We start from the raw sequence: 20,250 nt of genomic DNA, 5'->3' as shown, positions 1-20,250 counted from the left end.
AGATGAAGAAAACACACACACCATAAATTTATATTTTAAAAAAACTTGTTCTACTATACATTCAAAATCTAATGTATTATAAAAACAAATTCAGGTCCTGAATATTACCCACATGACTATATGAATCCCATGGAATATCATTATAAAAATATCTGTACCCTTGTTTACAACATCTTGAGGGTACCACATTGGCAACCCCTTAGGACAGGAACTCTTTTTTTTTGCTATTTACAAGTTAAAGAAACTGAATCACTTCCTACCTCATAGTTGAACATTGAGAATTCTTCTGATATATACAAGTATTTCAAAAATCAATCCAGCATTTCCTAAGTTCCAACTTATGTTTCACAGTTCAATCTCATTACCAGGAAGCCAATGTTGTCTGGAATAGGTGTTGTGATTTAAATCTACACAGTACAAGACCTTTAATTTTCAGAGTTCTGAAACTTGTTTACATTTCTGTATCTCAGCATTGTTATTGGTTAGAGCAATGCCTTCTTTTTGCCACATGTCTTATACTTGAACAGGAAGTTGGGGAGTAGAGGGGCTGTAGGAGGTGGCTTTCCTGTTGCGCAGTCTGTAATATACACACACAAACACAAGTTTTGACCAAAACATCACCATCGTAGAAGGGAAAGTGAAGCTGAAGAGAGAAGAAAAACACCGATCAAGTTATTCATGCTGAAAAACAACAACAAAGCACCACACCTTTCCCATTGTTGGGCCAAGAGGCTGACATTTTTAAAAACAGACACCTATTGCAGAACTTCAAAATGGTGAGTTGGGAGCCACCTCTGCATTGTGGTATTGGTACACTGCCAGCTTACCAGTAATAGTTATTGGAGACAATGCAGCATAAAGATAACTGGATGGATGAACGCCACATAAAGACAGACCTCTAGCAATGCTGCTGCTGTTGAATTACGCAGACAGGGCTAAATGTAAACAGGCATATAAATGTTTGAACAAAACCAAATGATAGGTTTGGATGATCAACTCAGTAATTTAAATAGGGGCTTGCATCTGCTACCTGGCAAGTGGTTTAGAGACATCCAGCTGTGTTATTCTAAGATACTGTGGTAGAGATCTGGGCAGTCCTGACTCTTCTTGGCTCTTAGATTTGTATATAAGTGGCCACTGCCACCTATGTCCAAATTATGTGAGCCTTTTGCATGGCACACCTGTGTAATACAGAAACTATGAGTAGAGATAGTTCTGGTGAAGCAGCATTCATACTAGCTGCTGCACCAATATTGGTTTCAGGGTCTAACACTAAAAGGGGTACAGGAAGCTGGCATATACTGAATCAGGCCATTGGTCTATCCAGCCCAGTACTGTTGACACTGACTGGCAGCAGCTCTCAAGGGTTTTCAGGCAGGCCTATCAGGCATTGAGCCTGGGACCTTATCAATGCATAGCATGTGGTCTACCACTGAGCTACAGCACTTCCCCTTTGAGTATCACCAGTGACACCTTCTGCTCTGTTCTAAAAACTGCTGTTTTCATGCATAAAGATGTACAGAAAATATAATTTCACAAAATGCAGCTTCTAACACCAACATTAAAAGCTGCACATTGCCAAAAATCTCTCTTCTCTGTAATTATTAAAAGTACAGGAGCCAGGTCCACATTTGCCTTCGATCACCCTGTACAGCTGCTTATAAGGGGCCCATTCAGACGTTTTAATGGCCATGGGAAGGGGGAAGAATTATAGTGGCAGACTGATATACACACATTCATTGCAGTGTCTGAAAAGTCTCCTGCATATACAACTGAGTTTGTACATGTACAGGGCTCTCTCAGTAACCATGCTCTTCTTCCTGCATTTGGGAACCTCTTCTAGAGTTCCTGAATAGAGATAGTTGCCTTATACGAGCTCAGACTATTGGTCCGTCAAGCTCAGTATTGTTTACACTGACTGGCAAAGGCTCCCCAAGGTTTCAGGCAGGGGTGTCTCTCAGCTCTACCTGGAAATGCCAGGAATTGAACCTGGGACCTTCTGCATGCAAAGCAGATGCTCTACCACTGGGCTATAGCCTTCCACTAGACAGACTGAAAAGAGTCCTCTATGGGTACAGCTGTATCCACAGGGGGTCTTTTTGCCACTAAGGCTAGACTCTTGGATGCACACCTTAACGTCGTGAGGGGGTTTGAGAGTGTTGAAGAAGCTGAGAACAATGCGGGCAGGAGTCTGGACCAAGAGGCTACACTCCTAGCAGGGGCACCCAAGACGGAATGGTCAAAGCTGAGACACCAGACTAAGATGCATCCAAACTCAGAAGAAGGCAATGTTAAACCACCTCTGAATATCTTTTACCATGAGACCCCTATGAAGAGAGTATCCAAAATGCAACACAAGATAGTGCTGGAAGATGAGACCCCCAGGTCAGATGGCACTCAACAAGCTACTGTGGAAGAACAAAGGACAAGTACAAGGAGAGCTGTGACTAACGACGCTGCTGAGTCAAAGCCAAAAGGAAGCCCAGAGGCTGATGCACACAGATGCGAAAGGAGAGTCCAGAGTTGTACAACACACACAATAGGAACATGGAATGTGAGAAGCATGAACCAGGGAAAGTTAGAAATTGTCAAGCAAGGTATGGAACGCATCAACATTACAATACTTGGCGTGAGTGAATTAAAATGGATGGGAATGGGACATTTTCAATCACGCAACTACAAAATATTTTATGCAGGAAATGAGAAATTAAAAAGAAATGGGGTTGCTTTAATAGTGGGAAGTGATGTAGCAAAAGCAACTGGGAGCTTCCATGCAAGGTCTGAGTGAGTGATATCAATCAGATTAAACGGGAAACCTATCAACACAACCATCATCCAAGTCTACGCTCCAATGGGAAATGCAGAAGAAGAGGAACTGGAGAGATTTTACGCAGAAGTACAGGAAGAAATTGATCACACACCAAAACAAGATGTGCTGATAATCATGGGGGATTGGAATGCAAAAGTAGGGAACAGAAAAGAACTAGGAATTGTGGAGAAAAGGGGCTTAAGAGACAGAAATGAAGCAGGAGAAAGACTTACTGAATTCTGTGAAGCCAATAATTTGTTTCTCATAAACACATTTTTTGAGCAACCAAAAAGACAACTGTACACGTGGACATCACCAAATGGTAAATAAGGAATCAAACTGATTATATCATTGGTAGCAGAAGATGGAGAAGTTCCATACTTTCTGCGAAAACAAGACCATGAGCAGACTACGATGCAGATCATGAACTGGTCGTATTGACAATCAGAGCAAAGCTAAACAACAACAACAAAGCAATCATAATGCCAAAATACAATTTAAATAACATCCCAGAAGAATATAAAGATCAAATAAGGAACAGATTTGAGGCTTTAAACTTAGCTGATAGAGAACCAGAAGAACTATGGAGTGAAGTCAGAGACATTATCAGGGAAGAATGCAAAAAGACAATACCTCTAGTTAAAAAGAGAGAAAGACCTCAATGGATGACAGAAGAAACTCTTAAAATGGTTAAAGAGAGAAGGAAAGCAAAAGCAAAAGGAGATAGAAACAGTCACAACCCTAAATGCAACAATACAACGACTGGTATGTAGGGACAAAGAACTATTACAATAGTTATTATATAGAAATAGAAGAGGACAGCAACAAGGGAAGAACAAGAACCCTTTTCCAAAAGATTAGAGAAATGAAAGGGAAATTGACTGACCAAGCTGAAATAAAAGGAAGATGGAAGCAATACACTGGATAACTCTATAAAAGAGATGCCAGGATGACAGATTCATTCATAGAGGAACCGTATGATGAAGAACCAGAAATTTTAGAATGTGAGGTGAAAGCTGCTCTTAAAATACTTGGAAGAAACAAATCACCAGGAACAGATGGCATATCAATAGAGTTGCTACAAGCTACTGAGAATAATCTGTTCCAATTTTAACAAAAAATTGTAAAGAAATATGGAAAACTAAACAACAGCCCACATACTGGAAGCATTCAATAAACATTCCAATTCCAAAGAAAGGGGATCCCAGGGAATGCAGTAATTATCGAACTATTGCCTTAATATCCCGTGCAAGTAAAGTGATGCTCAATAATGGAATGGACCAAGGAATATCAGAAGAAAATCTCCTTATGCTTTATAGATTATAGCAAAGCCTTTGACTGTGTAGATCATGAAAAACTACGGAATGCTTTAAAAGAAATGGGAGTGCCATAGCATCTGATTGTCCTGATGTGTCACCTATACTCTGGACAAGACAAGGACAGAATATGAAGAAAGGGTGTGAGACAGGCATGTATTTTATCACCCTATTTGTTTAATTTATATGCAGAACATACCATAAGGAAAGTGGGATTGGACCAAGATGGAGGTGTGAAAATCGGAGGGAGAAATATCAATAATATAAGATATGCAGACAATACCATACTATTACCAGAAACCAGTAATGGTGTGAAATGAATGCTGATGAAAGTTAAAGAGGAAAGCACAAAAGCAGGACTACAGCTGAATGTCAAAAAGACTAAAGTAATGACAACAGAAGATTTATGTAACTTTACAATGAGGAATACCTCGGCATAGTCATTAACCAAAATGGAGACAATAGTCAAGAAATCAGAAGAAGGCAAGGACTGGGGAGGGCAGCTATGAGAGAACTAGAAAAGGTCCTCAAATGCAAAGATGTATCACTGAACACTAAAGTTGGGATCATTCAGACCATGGTATTCCCGATCTCTATGTATGGATGTGAAAGTAGGACAGTGAAAAAGGCAGATAAGAGAAAAATCAACTCATTTGAAATGTGGTTTTGGAGGAGAGCATTGTGCATACCATGGACTGCAAAAAAGACAAATAATTGGGTGTTTGAACAAATTAAACCAGAACTGCCACTAGAAGCTAAAATGATGAAACTGAGATTATCATACTTTGGACACATAACGAGAAGACCTGATTCACTAGAAAAGACACTAATGCTGGGAAAAACAGAAGGGAGTAGAAAAAGAGGAAGGCCAAACAAGATATGGATTGATTCCATAAAGGAAGCCACAGACCTGAACTTACAAGATCTGAACAGGGTGGCTCATGACAGATGCTCTTGGAGGTCGCTGATTCATAGGGTCGCCATAAGTCGTAATCAACTTGAAGGCACGTAACAACAACAAGCTGCATACATGGCTTAAACATAATCATGCGCACATATACAGTGATTGCTTCCAGAGGCATAGCTGCGTTAGTCTCCTGTAGCAAACAGAACAGCAGTAAAGTTTTGGGGCACTTTAAAGACTTAATAGATTTACTGTGGCTAAGATTCTATGGACAAGAGCTTCATCACCTGTATGAAGTGCATAATGTTATCCTGAGTTGTTAGACTGTATATTTTGCATTTCTTAGCCTATTGGCATCACTATTTACCATCCCTCATGCACACTCACTCTGCTAGGTGAGGATAACACTTCAGACATCTGACGCATAGTCCACAAAACCTTATATCATCAGAAATGTGTTAGCCTTTAAGCTTTAACCTGCAACTTGCTTTAGGGTACTTCAGCTATTTTATATCTATACATGATAATTTTGTTTCAGCCTCCCAGAAATGTTTTACTGCTCGGGTTGCTTCCATCTATCCGGAGCCTTTCGTGTCTCATCACGACCTGGCGGATGCTTTCTCTGCCATTACCGAATTCCCTCTAGTACCCAAGACAAGCACACGCACCCCGCCTTGCATCACAGGGAACTACAAGTCCCACAATACTCTTCGCAGCGGCGCATGCTCGCATTCTCCCATGGAGCCAAGATGGCAGACACAGGGACCGGCGGCTCTAGTAGCTCAGGCACGGTAAGGTTGGGTTCCGGGAGAGGGAGTCTTTTTTTTGTGGCACGATCCGCCTTCAGGCCCGTTTGTAATCGTGTGACGAGGATCCCGTCGTGGGCTCTCCCAGCAACACGGAACAGAGCGAGTCCTCCCCCTCCCCATGCGGGGGGAAGTGCTGGTTGGGAGAGCCTGAGGGGGTGGGCGGACGAGCGGCTTTTGATTTGCGGGACTCCTTTGATTGTGATTGGCCGCCGCAGCTGCTGATCACCCTCAAACCGCTCTGAGTTGACGAGGCTGGGTTGTGGAGACGGGTTCGGTTTATGGTTTTGCTGTGGATTTGTGAGTGGGTGGCAGCTGTTGCCATCGCCGCCTCTCCCGTTGGGATGACGTTGCAAACAGGAAGTTTTCCAAAACATGCATACAAAAACGCTAGTTTCTAAGATCACGAGAACTGTATCAATAGAGAATACGCCTGAAAGCATACATTCTCCCCCCCGCCTTCCTTTGAAGTTTTCTTATCAGATGTTTCCTCATTTTGCCCAAGACTATCTACTCTGAGGCAACAGCTCTCCAAGGCTTCTGGCAGAGGGAAAAAGTGTTTTCCCCAAAACTGCTGAGAAACTCTAACTGGAGATGCCAGGGACACTGCTTGCAATCCTGATCCCATTTACCAGAGAGTAAGACCCACTGAATTCTATGGGACTTACCTCTGAGTAGGCACGTATAGGCTTGTACTGTCAACCAAAGGTGAGCTACTAGTAAAGTCCATGTCCCTAAATAGCAGGGAGTTTTTAGATTGCCAAATAATAGGCAATAATGATTATTTGGTCTGTTTTATGAGTGGATTTACAGACACCAAGCAAGGAAGGAGAGTATTTGTTCACCAAACGCTGCATTCTATGATAGTGGTTATTGGTGCTCAGCCTGCACCCCTTGTTTGGAGTTAAACCCAGAAGAGAAACAGCCATTGTGGCTATTTGCAAAAGGGCACACAGGATATCAACTATCAAAATTCAACACTGTTACTCCACATGGAACCACAGGGCAATGCTATAGGGATAGTTCTCGCAGCTTTCTGTATTCTGTTCTTGTAGTTATTTAGGGCAAGAAGAGAGAGAGCCACTAGTGGAGCTGACATAGTGCTGTGCTGGTCCAGCTGGGGAGACTGCATTGTGGAGGCTGGTACCTGTTTATCCTTATGGTGATGACAGCTGACTGTGCATCTGCTCTCTTGAGTTTGGCACTAGAAGAGAAAAAAGATGATGCTCCTATGCAGAGTGCTGTGGCTCCCACAGAGGAACAGCAGGGTGGTGAAGAAGAAGAGATGCTCTTGATGCCACAACTAATTTCTCCTGTTCATAAGCATGAGACTAATTCCTTGCTAATTCTCCACACTTAGAAGGCAAGAACTGAGACCACTGTCAGAATTGGGATGTGAGAGCACATGTTTGATTTTTGGACAAGGATTCTTTTGAGTCACGTTTAGTAGGGTGTTGCTCTTGGCGACATCTGCATACTCTTTGTTTATGTGCTCCCCTTACCCATCACATTCTTCTTCTTGCTTGAATTCTGTTCCAACAGCGGTCAGGTGGCAAGCACTCTTCAACCCCGGCAGATAATTACCATCTGGCTCGAAGGAGGACCCTCCAGGTGGTTGTCAGCTCGTTGTTGACAGAGGCTGGTTTTGAGAGTGCTGAGAAGGCTGCTGTGGAAACCATGACAGAGATGCTCCAGAGCTGTGAGTACCCCCAACTGTAACACTGAGAAACTTGCACTGCTAGCATCAGAGAAATACATCTTAATCAACAACCACCTCCAAACCCAAAAACAATAACAGACACAGGTATTTGCAATTTCTGCAGTAAAAGCTGACCAAATTGGGGCCTCATTTTTCAAGTGTTTTTTGAGATGTTTGGCAGCAGTCTCTACCTCTGTGTGGTACTGCAACAGTTTTGGAGCTGCCCTGCTTGCTGTCAGGTAGATAGCATGACCCTGCATAGTATGGCGGGCAAGGAATACAGGAAGGCATCTGAGCATTGCTCCTGTAATGTGTTATGGGATGCCCGGCCCAAATCAATTTCTCTGCCAAAACTGTATTTTGAGTAACTGGAGCCCTTTGGCAATCACTTATCTTCACTTAACAAAGGAGAAGAACTGCTGTGATCTTGATTTGCCTGACAGATCACTAGGAAACATCAGGTGTTTGGAATGGGAGCATGCTGACCTCAGTGTTCACAGCTATGCTTAGCTTTCAAGTAGGTGCTCAACTTTCAAGTGTTTCTTCATATTTTTGTTTGGTGGTGGGAAGTAGCAATGGGGCATCAAATATCTTGACTTTCTCCCATACACTGCCCAGAAATCTGGATTTTCTTTTCTTTTTTTCCCCATTTCTAATAGGGCCATTATAAAGTATTGCCAGGTGGCAGATTGATAGATTGGAGACTTTTTATGTCATTGAAGGACAAGGAAACATGATGGTCAAAAAGTAATTATGCTAGTGGTCTTGGCCTTACTAGTAACCATTTTCCTTTTAAATTGTTTGATTGGCAGTTCTTAAATCATGACATACTCACACCCTTCCCAATTCTCGTTTGATATATTCCTTAGTATTTTCTTAATGGGACAGGATTCATTTTCTAAAAATTGATAAGCACTCTACATTAGTATATTGAGTTTTGGGTTTTTTCCCTTCCTTTGCAGTCTGAATGTTAGGGTTGGATGACAATCTCCAGAGATTCAGCTTCCTAAACTCAGAATAGTGCTAATGTGAGCATGTGACAGTATGTTTTGAATCTCAGTTCTGTGGTGATCTTTGGTTTACCAGACATTTCAGAAATTGGGAGGAGTGCCAAATCTTTCTGTGAACATACTGCAAGGACTCAGCCAACCCTTTCAGATATTGTCGTCACCTTAGTTGAAATGGGTGAGTGTCAGGATTACATGGTACAGGTATGGCAAGTGTGGAGAAGAGGGAAGGATTTGTGTAACCATAGTAACTGGGTAGATATGGCTGTTCCTACAGAGGATGTAACACAGTGGGTGGTAGTTGTGTTGGTTTGGAGCGTGGAGATGGGACACCATCCTTTGGGAATCTTTGAGAAGGGTATCATAGTCCTACTGCCCAGCTCCTTTTCTTTCTAGTGGACTCCCATGTCTCCTCCTCATCTAGAAGAACGTCCAGCACACCCACCTTCTTTTCTGTCTTGCTCTGGATAGGGTCCCTCAGTTCTGCCCACTGAGTGTTTTAGGCACACAAGACTCATTTATATATATGAGTACGCCTCTGCTATTCTGTCTGGATTCCTGCCCAGATACCTTTAGAACCACAGCAAATGTTGGTGAATCAGTCTCTCCCCCCGCCCCCACTGCAGTCAGTGTGCCAGGGCTTCAGACTGCGCTGTGGGTCAGCTTGCGAGAATGCCTTTTCCTTTCTTCTGTTTTAGGCTTCTTTTTTTTGTTTCAGGCTTTAATGTGGAAACACTCCCTGCATATGCCAAACGGTCTCAGCGGATGGTCATCACTGCACGTATGTGAGCTCTTGCATTTTATTTCGTACTTTGTACATTTCCTGAGAGGAACTCTGGCCCAGTGATCATGAAGCGTGCTTGAGTATTGTAGATATTGTGTTGGGTCAATAACTCTTTAATATGGCATAATAGCAGAAGAAGGAGGAGTGGTTTCTGCAACAGATGCACATTCAGTTGGAGAAGCACTTCACAATTTTTCAATGTAATGTGGGTTTCAGGTTCTTGTCAGCTTTCAACAGACTGAAACTCAGCTTGATTTAACATTCTGCCAATTGTATGTTGCATAGTTCCTGATGCTATTGTGTGGTCAATATTTCATTAAATATTTCTTAAGAAAGCACATCTAAAACTGCAGTTCTAAGCACACTTAACTGGGGAGTTGGCTCTGTTGACATCAGTGAGACTGGATTATAAACAAATGGGCTGAATATCAGGGTGTGACTTTGGCTTTGAATATGAACAAGCTGACTCAGGGCTTATTCCTGTTTTGCAAAGTCATAATATTTTGAGGTGCCCCATATCTGTAGATAAATATATTATGTGAATTACTCATACACAAACTGAAGTCTCAGTAGGTACATGCATTTCATGAGTTTGCGTTTCATTTGTCACTTGAACAATCAAACATCTGTTTCACATGCTGTGAGAAAGCAACACTCATAGTTCTAGGGATTGGAATGAGATTTGGATTGGAGTTCTATAAGTATACATGTTTGGAAGTAGGTTTCATTGATATTTTCAAGGACTTCAAAGTATTATGTGTTTAGGAACAGGGCATTGGGCATAGGTGTGTCAGTTAAGTATTGTAGTCTTGATGTCTTCCTAAAAAACAGCAGGTTGGTCAAGCGAGTGAGCATACCTGTAACTTCAAACTGAAAGGTTTAAAAGCTTTCTGTAAGATGTTGTCTAGTTTACTCCAGCTTCGGACTAGATGGGATGCAATACAATGACCGATTGCATAGGTAGTCAGACCTGGTTGTCTCATTTTTTTAAATAAAAACATAGCAATCAAATGATGGGCAGAGCAATCCAAACCTCCTGGTCCACCTTGTTGGAGGAGGTTTGGATGAGGTGGAGGTGTCCAGCTGGTTAGTCCTGCCTGGTTCTGCTGTCAGGGGAACTCTGCTGCTGGTGAGGGAGCCGTGCCACTAAGGAGTGCCCAAATGCACCTGCTCAAACACTACTGCTGGTGGTATCTTCCTACTGCCAGTGGTAGGCAACAGAAACTCCCAAAACAAGGTGGTGAGAGGGCAAACCTGGGCCAGAGTGCTTGGAGGCTGGATATAGAAGTCTGGAGGGCCACTTTTGGCCCCCAGGCCTGAGGTTCCTCATCCCTGCCAGAGGAATGCAGCCCTTGACCGAAAAAAAGATGATCCTAAACAGATTTGTTGCATTAGTTATACTAAGTTGACCAAAGCTATTGGATTGCCTCCCTCTTAAACTGGGCTGATATCACTGAGGCAGAGGCTGCCATGGCTGAACTTCTCTTTCCAATTGCAGCACCTGTAACAAATCAGCCTGTGACTCCAAAAGCCCTGACAGCTGGACAGAACAAGCCTCACCCATCCCACATCCCTGGCCACTTCCCAGAGTTCCCAGATCCTCACACTTACATCAAGACACCAGTAAGTAGGCCTGCCTTGCATATGCTATCCCTGTAGAATTATCTGTAGCAGGAACTGGCTGCAACTTGAAATCCAAGATTGTGCACTGAGTTGTTTTGAGGCATATTCAGCCTTTTGGGATGACCACAGTGTTTAAAGTCCACTGAATTATTCTTTTTCAGTTTTTTCTCAAAATTGTCCTGAATAAGAGTTTTGGCTGTCTACTGGATAGATGTAAAAACTGCATATGAATGGCTGGTTGGCTGGATTGTCATCAGTGAGTCTGAGCAATACAAATTTAAAGTCGATGTATAATCATTGTTGATTTGCTTCCTTTGCCTTACAGACATACCGGGAACCTGTTTTGGATTATCAGATTCTACGGGAAAAGGCTGCATCCCAGAGACGTGATGTTGAAAGAGCTTTGACCCGCTTCATGGCAAAGACAGGAGAGACACAGAGTCTTTTCAAGGATGACGTTAGCACCTTCCCCTGTAAGACGTGTCTAAATTGCAATCCATCTGGTGGCATAGCACATTGTTTCAAGTAGGATGCTGTGTGCCTAGATCAGCCTTCGCCAACCTGGTGACCACCAGATGTTTTGGCCTACAGCACCCTAGCCAGCATGGACATTGTAGTCCAAAACATCTGGAGGGCACCAGGTTGACAAAGGCTGGCCTAGATCATAAGTGTGACTCAGCCATTAACTTGCCATTTGACCCTGAAAAGGTCACTTAACACCCCCCATTGGTTTAAGTCCAGTGGTCTATCAAAGTTGCCCCTTCTGATTTTACAAGAACTCTCCTCAAATGAGCAGTATTTATAATAAGACAAATTACAAATACACATTATGGTGTAGTTGTCACTATGTGATAAACTTCTATATATCTAGTGACCTCTGGCAGTGACATCTTTACATGTGGATTGCTGGCTGTGGCAGGGTTGGAGATATTTTTTCTTTGCTTTTTAAAGCTTGCACAGTAGGAAATAATCTCAGTCTTTATAGATTACTTTCTTTAAGTTTCCTGCCATGCTTCTACCATTTTAGAGTGGACATCTGAGAGCTGAATCTTAGTATCTGAGATCATGTCTTCTTTCCTCTTTGTCTCCAGTGATAGCTGCCAGGCCTTTTGCAATACCCTACTTGACAGCTCTGCTACCTTCTGAATTGGAGATGCAGCAGATGGAGGAGACTGATTCATCTGAACAGGATGATCAAACAGACACGGAGAACCTTCCCCTGCACGTGAGCACAGTACAGCCTAGAGACTGTTTGGTCCAGTGTGATGATGATTCCTATAAACCCTGTATTAAACAGTCACTTAAGTATAAATGAAATGTTGCAGCTGGAATTTGTTGGACAAATGCATTTTATGTACATAGTCCTGGCTGCAGAATATGCTTGGTATTGTTATGGAATTTGGGGGTAGGGCTGCCAGTAGGCAGTTTGGGTTCCTCTTGAAAAATGTGCTTGCATCTCAGCAAGTCATGATGGCTATGCTCTGACCCCACATTTGGAGGCAGCATGCTTCTGAATACCAGTTGCTGGAAACTGCAGGAGGGGAGAGTGTTGTTGTGCTCAGGTCCTGCTTGTGAGCTTCTTAGAGGCATCTGGCTGGGCACTCTGAGAAGAGGATGCTGGACTAGATGGGCCATCAGCCCTCTTACGTTCTTAAGTGTTTGCATCCACAAAAGGGTGTGAAACTTCAGTGGAGAGGAGGGAGGAGAAGCCATGTCCTTGCTGCTCAGGCAATTAGGCTGATGCTTTGCCCAGATTCAGTCACTCATAATTGCTGGCAGGGATAGAATATGGATGGGATGTAGACCCTCATCCATGCTCTGCACTAACTTCTCACATGTACCTATGTAGGATTAGAGCCAGATTGGGGCAACAGTCTTGTAGCACAGCATTGGCAGGCAACAGGACACACAGCACAACAAGACAGAGAATGTTATTCCAATTGCCTGGGCAAGAGAGATGCATTCTCTTCCTTCCCTCCTTGGTGTTTCTTGTGTGACAAGTGGGAGGGCTTTGTTTACCCCTAGCAACATCATCCAGTAGCTGAAGTTGCTTGGCTAAATGGTACAGTGACACCACCATGTTCACTGCATGGTCCCTGATTGTCAGAACCCTTTCAATTAAGAACAAAGATGTGAAGTCAGCAGGGATCAGGAAAACAAGGACTGTGAACAGGCCCCAAAGGTAAAGGGTGGTTTTTTTGTTTGGGGCCTTTCCCCAGTCGCCAACAGAAACTATTGAAAATCAGATCCTGTTCAGGAGTTAAGCATGAACAGGGAATTGCAATGTGTAGGGGCTGCAGCTGAACACCATTTGCCCCTGCCCCCGCCCCCATTATCCTTGACTGTTCATCCCATGTTGAGTGGGAAGATCTGAAGTGCCCTTGTAAGTGTTTTCTTAGACATCCCTTCTGGCTGCCATCAGATCTTTCCATTTAATGGAAGGTTGGAAGTGGAGAGGGCGGGGATGGTACGTGCACCCCTCCCGTACATGTATTGTAATTCCTTCTTCAGGACGACACCTGAATCTTTAAAGTTCATGAAAATTCAGCAGTGCTACCTTCATTCTAGCATATGTTTTTTGTTAACCAGCAGAGGGTACTGTGATGTAGTCTCCTTTGTTCGTATCCCACCGCTACCACCACATGTGGTGGCAGTAGCGGTGGGATACGAACAAAGGAGACTACATCACACAACCAGTGAAACAAATGATGGAAGTGGTGAAAGAGAATCTCAGTCAAGCTCAGCAGAAGCAACGTTACTGGTATGACAGAACAGCCAGAGAACGTGTGTATGATGTGGGAGATATGGTTATGGCGTTCATACCCAGGAAACATGACAAATTACAGGCTAACTGGGAAGGACCATATACCATCAGAGAAAGGCTTGACACAGTGACGTATGTAATCACCACAGATCAATTAAACAAAAGCAAAGTGGTTCATGTAAATATGTTGAAGCCTTACCATACCATGGATGCACAGGTGTTGCAAGTTACCTTATTCCCTGAGGGAAGTGGGCCTGAACTTCCAGATTTGGTACAGGAAAGCAAAGACAAAGGAGGGGTAGATCAAGTGGAATGGTCAGAGGATTTCCCCCCCCCTTAAACAACAGCAGAGTATTATTCCTGTTCCAGGATTTATACGTCGCGTTAACAAATAAAAGTCTCTATGGGGAAAATGTCTTTCTTTGTTCCTCTGTCTGGTCACGTCACTGCAGTCCCAGCCACTTGCCTGGAAAGTCCATCGGCCAGTACATTGTCCTTGCCTTTTATGAACTGGAAGTCCACTTGATAGTCCTGTAGGGCCCAGGACCACCTCTGCAGCATAGTGTTATGGTTTTTCATAGTCTGCAACCATAACAAGGCCCGATGATCCGTAGTCACTGTGAATCTTCGTCCCCACACGTATGGGCGCAACTTGTTCAGTCCCCACACGACCGCTAGGCACTCCTTCTGGACCGACAAATAGTTTTTCTCCCTCGGCGTCAGCTTGCGACTCAGGTATGCCACTGGATGTCTGGTGCCTTCTCTCTCCTGTAGCAAGACGACTCCCAGCACCAGGTCCGATGCATCTGTAGCCACGATGAATGGTTTCTCATAGTCTGGTGCTATTAATATGGGTCCTTGGCACAAGGCTTGCTTCAGTAGATCAAAAGCCTTCTGACATTCATCCGTCCATACCACACGCTCAGAACACTTCTTCTTTGTTAATTCATGCAAGGGGGTTGCTATTTCCCCAAAATTTCTCACAAACTTCCTATAAAACCCAGCCACACCCAGAAATGCCCTTACTTGTTTTTTGGTTAAGGGGATCGGCCACACTTGTATTGCCTCCACCTTGCTCCATAAGGGGGTGATTTTCCCACTCCCCACCTTATGTCCTAAATAGATTACTTCCTTTAGTCCAAACTGGCATTTCTTAGCTTTTACTGTGAGGCCTGCTTTTCTTAAGGCCTCTAATACTGTTGTCAGGTGTTGGACATGCTCAGGCACCGACTTGCTAAAAATGGCCACGTCATCGATATAGGCCACTGCAAAGTCTGACATGCCTCGCAACACAGTATTGATTAGCCTCTGAAATGAACTTGGTGAGTTCCTTAGTCCCATGGGTAAGGTCACAAACTCATATAACCCATCTGGTGTACTGAAGGCAGTTTTGGCTCTGGATTGCTCGTCTAGTTCCATTTGCCAAAATCCTTTACAGAGATCTAGTGTAGAGATAATGGTTGCTGCCCCCAATAACTCTAACATTGCGTCTACCCTAGGCATAGGATACGCATCTGGGACAGTAATTTTATTGATTAGCTGATAATCAATGCAAAACCTTGTCGTTCCATCTTTTTTCGGAACCAGGACAATACTTGAGGCCCAGGGACTGATGGATTCCCTGATAACTCCTAATTCCAGCATATCTTCCTCTCCTCAATCTCTCAGCTTCCATCTTCAACTTCTCTCTCAAGTACTCTATATAAGCGGGATTGCTTAAATATCCTTCTGGGGTCTCTTCCCTGACAGGTTGTTTTTGCTGGGCAGTTGCAAATCCTATACCCTCAATTCATCTACCCCTTTACCCTCGTGAGGTAAATTGAATGTTATGCTCTTCTCCACCAGCTCCTCTCTTTTCATTTTTATCTATTCAGCCATGGTGTTTGAGTTCACTCACTCTTTGCCACACACTCTTTGCCAGTCACTCTCACAAGTAATCTTGTTTTGTTATTTCTGTTTGCCACACCACTGTATCTGGATTCTCTGTTGTTCGTATCCCACCGCTACTGCCACCACATGTGAGGCGTCCTTCCCTGGCTCTCCCTGTCAGGTTCCTACCTGCTCGTGGTTACTGCCTGTCTCTAGGCACCACCAGGGACTCCACCAGTCTGGACCGCTCTCTCTTATGATTTCTCTCCCCGCTCTAGCACAGATCTCCACAGATCCCCCTGCTAGGCAACCACCAGTAACGTCCCAATACTAGTATTCCCAGAGACTCTGAATACTGGTATTGTTATTCTCTTCACCGCTGCCACCATTTGTTACAGTTCCCCTTCAGCCTTGGTCATTACCTTACCCTCCCTTCTGGTCTGTGAAACCCCAGCCAAGGATCAGGCCTTTGGTAAACCAAATTAAGTATTTATTAAAGATAACAAAGCTAACAAGATTAACAAGATTTCTTCTTAAGGCACATAAGCATATGGTTTTACTCAATACTAATCCGAACTCCACCTCCCTCCTGGTAAACAACTCTCTAAACCCCACCAAGCAATCCACTCTCTTCTCCCCCCAGATTCCACAATTCACCACCTCACATTCCCCCTCCTCTTTCACTCCACTTACCATGTATCTTCTAAAACAACAACACTTACCATATATACATTAATATAGGAACATCACAGGCACCCCGCTCTGTGTCTTTGTCATGTGCCAGTGTTGCTTAATTGCTTGCTGCTTTCGCTTTTGTATGTCCTAGTATTCTTCTGCCTTAGTTCTTCTTGTATGTAATGACTTGTCAGCTTTAAATCTGACATGTCTTGTCTTACCTGCCAGGATGACTCAGGAGCTGAGAAGGAGAATGCATCGGTGCTACAACACAACACCTCCCTTTCTGGAAGCCGGAATGGAGAAGAGAACTTGATAGATAATCCTTACCTCCGCCCTGTGAAGAAACCCAAGATCCGCAGGAAGAAGTGAATTGTGCCAAGATGATGGTGTGGGCTAGGAGGAAGCCTTTGGCCCCTGTGCTGTTGAGATGTGGCACAGGAAAGGCAAAACAATGCTGAGAGAGGACCAGATGGAAAAGTGGTCTCTCTGGCCAACAGTTTGTTTTAACTTAAGGTTAAGGCTAAAATCGTGACCTAGAAGCATGGCAAACCATGAAGATTGAAATCCATCTGTCTCTTCCAGGGAACAGCCTGCTCCTTCTTGTGGTACCTACATCATCTCTGTCATCCTTGGGTCGACCTTCCTTTTTTGAGGACTGCAAATAGATCAGCAGACAATGCAAAATTCTTCTTTGCATTTTGCCAGTTTCTCAAGACATTCAGGAGAATCATCCCTCCTTTTCTAGCTGCCTGCCTTTTGTATGTGCTACTTATATTGGGATTCAAGCCATGCCTCCTTGCTAATTAAATATGATGTTTGGATGAGAGGTAGCCAAGGGCACCAGCTGGACATCTGCTGTTTTGCTTTTGCAAAAACTGAGGCTGTTCAAAACCATATGATTCCTAAAGTCTATGTGTGCTTGCAGCTGAGGCGTTGGTCTGATCCTATATTTGATTTGAGCTATTGGGAGAGCTGAGAGGAGAAATTCAATGGTAGGATCAGTGTGAGAAGAGAAACTTCCCAGCAGACCTGCAGTGCTTGAGACCACAAGATATTTAACTTCTTAAAAGTGCATTTATAGTTCAGCATGTTTGTGGCTCTTGGTTCTTCACCTGGATGAGTTTTTTGTTTAGGGTCTTATATCTGCACCTTATGGCTCAGAGTCTTAGATTTCTATTTGTCTTAGCTCCACAGTGGCAGTATTTCTACCTGCCTCTTGTCCCCAAGTAATATTTGTAAAGTGTCACCTGTTGGGGGAGCTTCACAGTGGCAGAAGCCCAGTTTTGCTCAGACAGGCAAAAAGCTACCACTGGTGGTTCTCTGCCAGCTGTTGCAAGTGGATCCCACAAGAGGCCTGATCCTCTGGACCCATGGTTATGCAAGCCTAGAGCTGGTATAGTGAAAAATTACAAGAAATGGTCCCCTTCCAATCCCAATTAGGATTGCTCTGCAAGTGAATCTTCACGTTCCCTGCTATGTGTATTAAATGCCTATTGAGACACTTTCTTAAAACACTTGATTGAGAAGAAAGAAGAAGAAAAGGGCAACATCTTGCTGTTTTGTTTTTTCTTCAACGTTTCTGATTGCCTTTTGGGATTTTTTTAAATATAAGCTGTATCTGGAAGGAAACAAGAATAGTGAGATTGCCTAAAGAAGCCTGGTTCAGATCTCATGTCCTGATTGTCCAAACTGTGGTCAGAGAGTTGAGAATATGTTGCAGCATTTACCCTCATGTGTACCGGTTCTCTTTATTTCTTTGTTTCCTCTAACTACAGTTTGCCATCTGATGGCATCTTGATCAGCCAGACTGTGATTAGCACTAAACTCCAAACCATGATTTGAAACTATTACCTGGAAGCAATCCTGCTTAGCTGTACCCATTGTTTTGAAGATAGTCTTAACTGATGTGAAAAACAGCTGGTTTGTGCTAGTTGATCTTTGGTGGTTACTTGACCATTTGGTAAGCATTAGATCTTGAAGTTGTGAGACCTTCAGTTAGCATTAAACCACTTTAACTACAGTAGCACTCATCAGAAGGGCTTCTTGGTCTTCGAACTTTGATGCTGAACATTAACTCCAACTTGTGCCATGTCAGTAGGATTGGGCTGTAGGTTTGTAGCTTCACAATGGGCCTATTGGGAAATACTCTGAACCCAATTAATGCCTTTTTATGGTTTGTCTGCAGCACCCCTTTATCGTGTGCTAATTGCAACTGCTGCTGTCTGTACATTTTTGCATAATTGTACACCTAATATCTGACTTGCTCAAACCTGTGTAAAATACTTGTTCAGTAGCAGTAGCCTTTCATCTTTTGATCTATTCAGATAAGTAACCTAGGAACAAAATCCTTCAGGCTTCTATTTTCTTGTCATCGGCTGATTGCCTGGATAATTCCTTGCTCTTCCAGCTCAAGAGATTTTTATTAGAAAGGCATACCACCCTTTGAATGTGTAGAGTTGCCCCAGATGATTAGCTATTCATCTGTTTTCTTCTACATCAGGATTAAGGAACTCATGTCTTCCCAGATGTTGCTGGATTCTGGTTCCCATCATTCCTGGCCATTGGCAGTGCTGTCTAGGGGTTGATGGGAGTTGGAGACCAACAACATCTGGAGGGCTGAAGATTCCCCACTCCTGCCTTAGGTGTTAATTTCTTTCCTATTCAGCTAAAGAAAGGCTCCAGAATTTAAGAACTGGTTGATGTGGAGAGGAAATACACTTAGCAACATTTATTTTCAAGGTATCCTAAGACCTCACATGGATTAAACAGTCTTCATTTGCTAGCTTCTGTTCCATAATATCCTGTTGGTGAAAGAAACAGCTTTATTTGATTGATGTCTCATTCCCTTTCTCCTTCAGTCTCGTCAGAGGGTCTAAATTGGATTCACATATTCCAGCAAGTCCAACCTTATTCGCTTGATGTTTGCAGTTGGTGGTGTGAGTCCTTGTGTTGCAGGGATGTGTAACCTCTGGCCCTCCAGATGTTGGATCCCCAACTTTCTCAGGCTCATGGCCAAGAATAATGGGAGTTGTAGTCCAAAAACATCTGGAGGACCACATGTTCATGGCCCCCATATGACCACAGAGATGCCACAGGAGCATTATGGCAACAGCGGCACATGAATTGCATCAGCAGCTGAGGCTGTACCCAGTTGCCATTTTAACTTTTAAAATGTCTGACCCCAGGGTGAGAGTGGCAGTGAATTCAGTGAAAGAACCACCAGCATTGGGGTTACTGGGCTAATGAGAGCAATAAGGTGGTGGACTGAGGGGTTCAGACTTGCCCCCTTGCTGCTCCAGCACTCTTACTGGCCTGGCCCTGCAACTCCAAAACTGCTGTCTTATTGGCTGAGCTCACTGCAACTCTTCCACCGAGGTTGAGATTTTTTAAAATTATCCAGAATTACCCAGAATCTGGTGTGTACCAGCAAGAAGGGTGCAGCTAGCAAGCAGCCTTGCCTCACTTGCTTGAAATACACCCAGCTAACCAATTACAGAGGGAGGAAAGGTACTGTTGCTTGTGACATCTGAAACGTAAAAGAAGGCAGGGTGGGAAAAGAAGAGAGCAACTGCTGTGGGAATGGAGCAACCAGAGTGAAGGGGGACCTTCCAACCTGGCCCAAACCTCTTCCAGCCTCTGATCAGCTGATGGACTGCTTTTTCTTGCCATTCAAAAAAGAAAAACAAGCCCCTCATGTATCAAATTATTCTGTCCCTGGGGGGGAAAGTTGTAAATAATTTTATTGGCTAAAAGATTCTAAATGTGCCATTGTCAATCATGCTGATGTACTTTTATAGACAAATGTAAATACAGACAAATTTATACATTTATATATTTTTGGTCATTGGTTAGGCTTTTTGGCAGTTTTAAAAAGGGTAGCCAAATACACTCAAAATAGTGAAAATAGTTTATTTTTTCAGTTCATAATAAAATGGTGCCTGCATAAGCCAAATTGAATTTTTTGTTTTATATGACTGTGGTCTTACATAGG

The 20,250-nt window shown here is 43.4% G+C and overlaps 1 protein-coding gene across 1 annotated transcript; it reads left to right on the top strand.

Annotated features, from left to right (window-relative positions):
- The first annotated feature begins 613 nt into the window (after positions 1-613).
- Positions 614-20,149, top strand: TAF8 (TATA-box binding protein associated factor 8). The gene is made up of 9 exons (XM_061632257.1): positions 614-776; positions 5,568-5,820; positions 7,378-7,534; positions 8,621-8,719; positions 9,260-9,322; positions 10,824-10,948; positions 11,274-11,421; positions 12,040-12,173; positions 16,485-20,149. Exons 1-9 carry the CDS (start codon positions 679-681, stop codon positions 16,626-16,628), a joined length of 1,221 nt encoding a protein of 406 aa, XP_061488241.1. The 5' UTR covers positions 614-678; the 3' UTR covers positions 16,629-20,149.
- Positions 20,150-20,250: the final 101 nt, after the last annotated feature.

Source organism: Rhineura floridana, chromosome 6 (genome assembly GCF_030035675.1).
Source record: "Rhineura floridana isolate rRhiFlo1 chromosome 6, rRhiFlo1.hap2, whole genome shotgun sequence".
NCBI classification, from domain to species: Eukaryota; Metazoa; Chordata; class Lepidosauria; order Squamata; family Rhineuridae; genus Rhineura; species Rhineura floridana.
This window is presented reverse-complemented; position numbering and strand designations above follow the sequence as displayed.

Bases quoted from the DNA above. Each gene is read 5' to 3' on its own strand.
- TAF8 (XM_061632257.1), top strand. From the start codon at position 679: ATGCTGAAAAACAACAACAAAGCACCACACCTTTCCCATTGTTGGGCC. The intron at 10,949-11,273 runs GTAAGTAGGCCT...TTTGCCTTACAG, and splicing joins ACACTTACATCAAGACACCA to ACATACCGGGAACCTGTTTT. The intron at 11,422-12,039 runs GTAAGACGTGTC...CTTTGTCTCCAG, and splicing joins TGACGTTAGCACCTTCCCCT to TGATAGCTGCCAGGCCTTTT.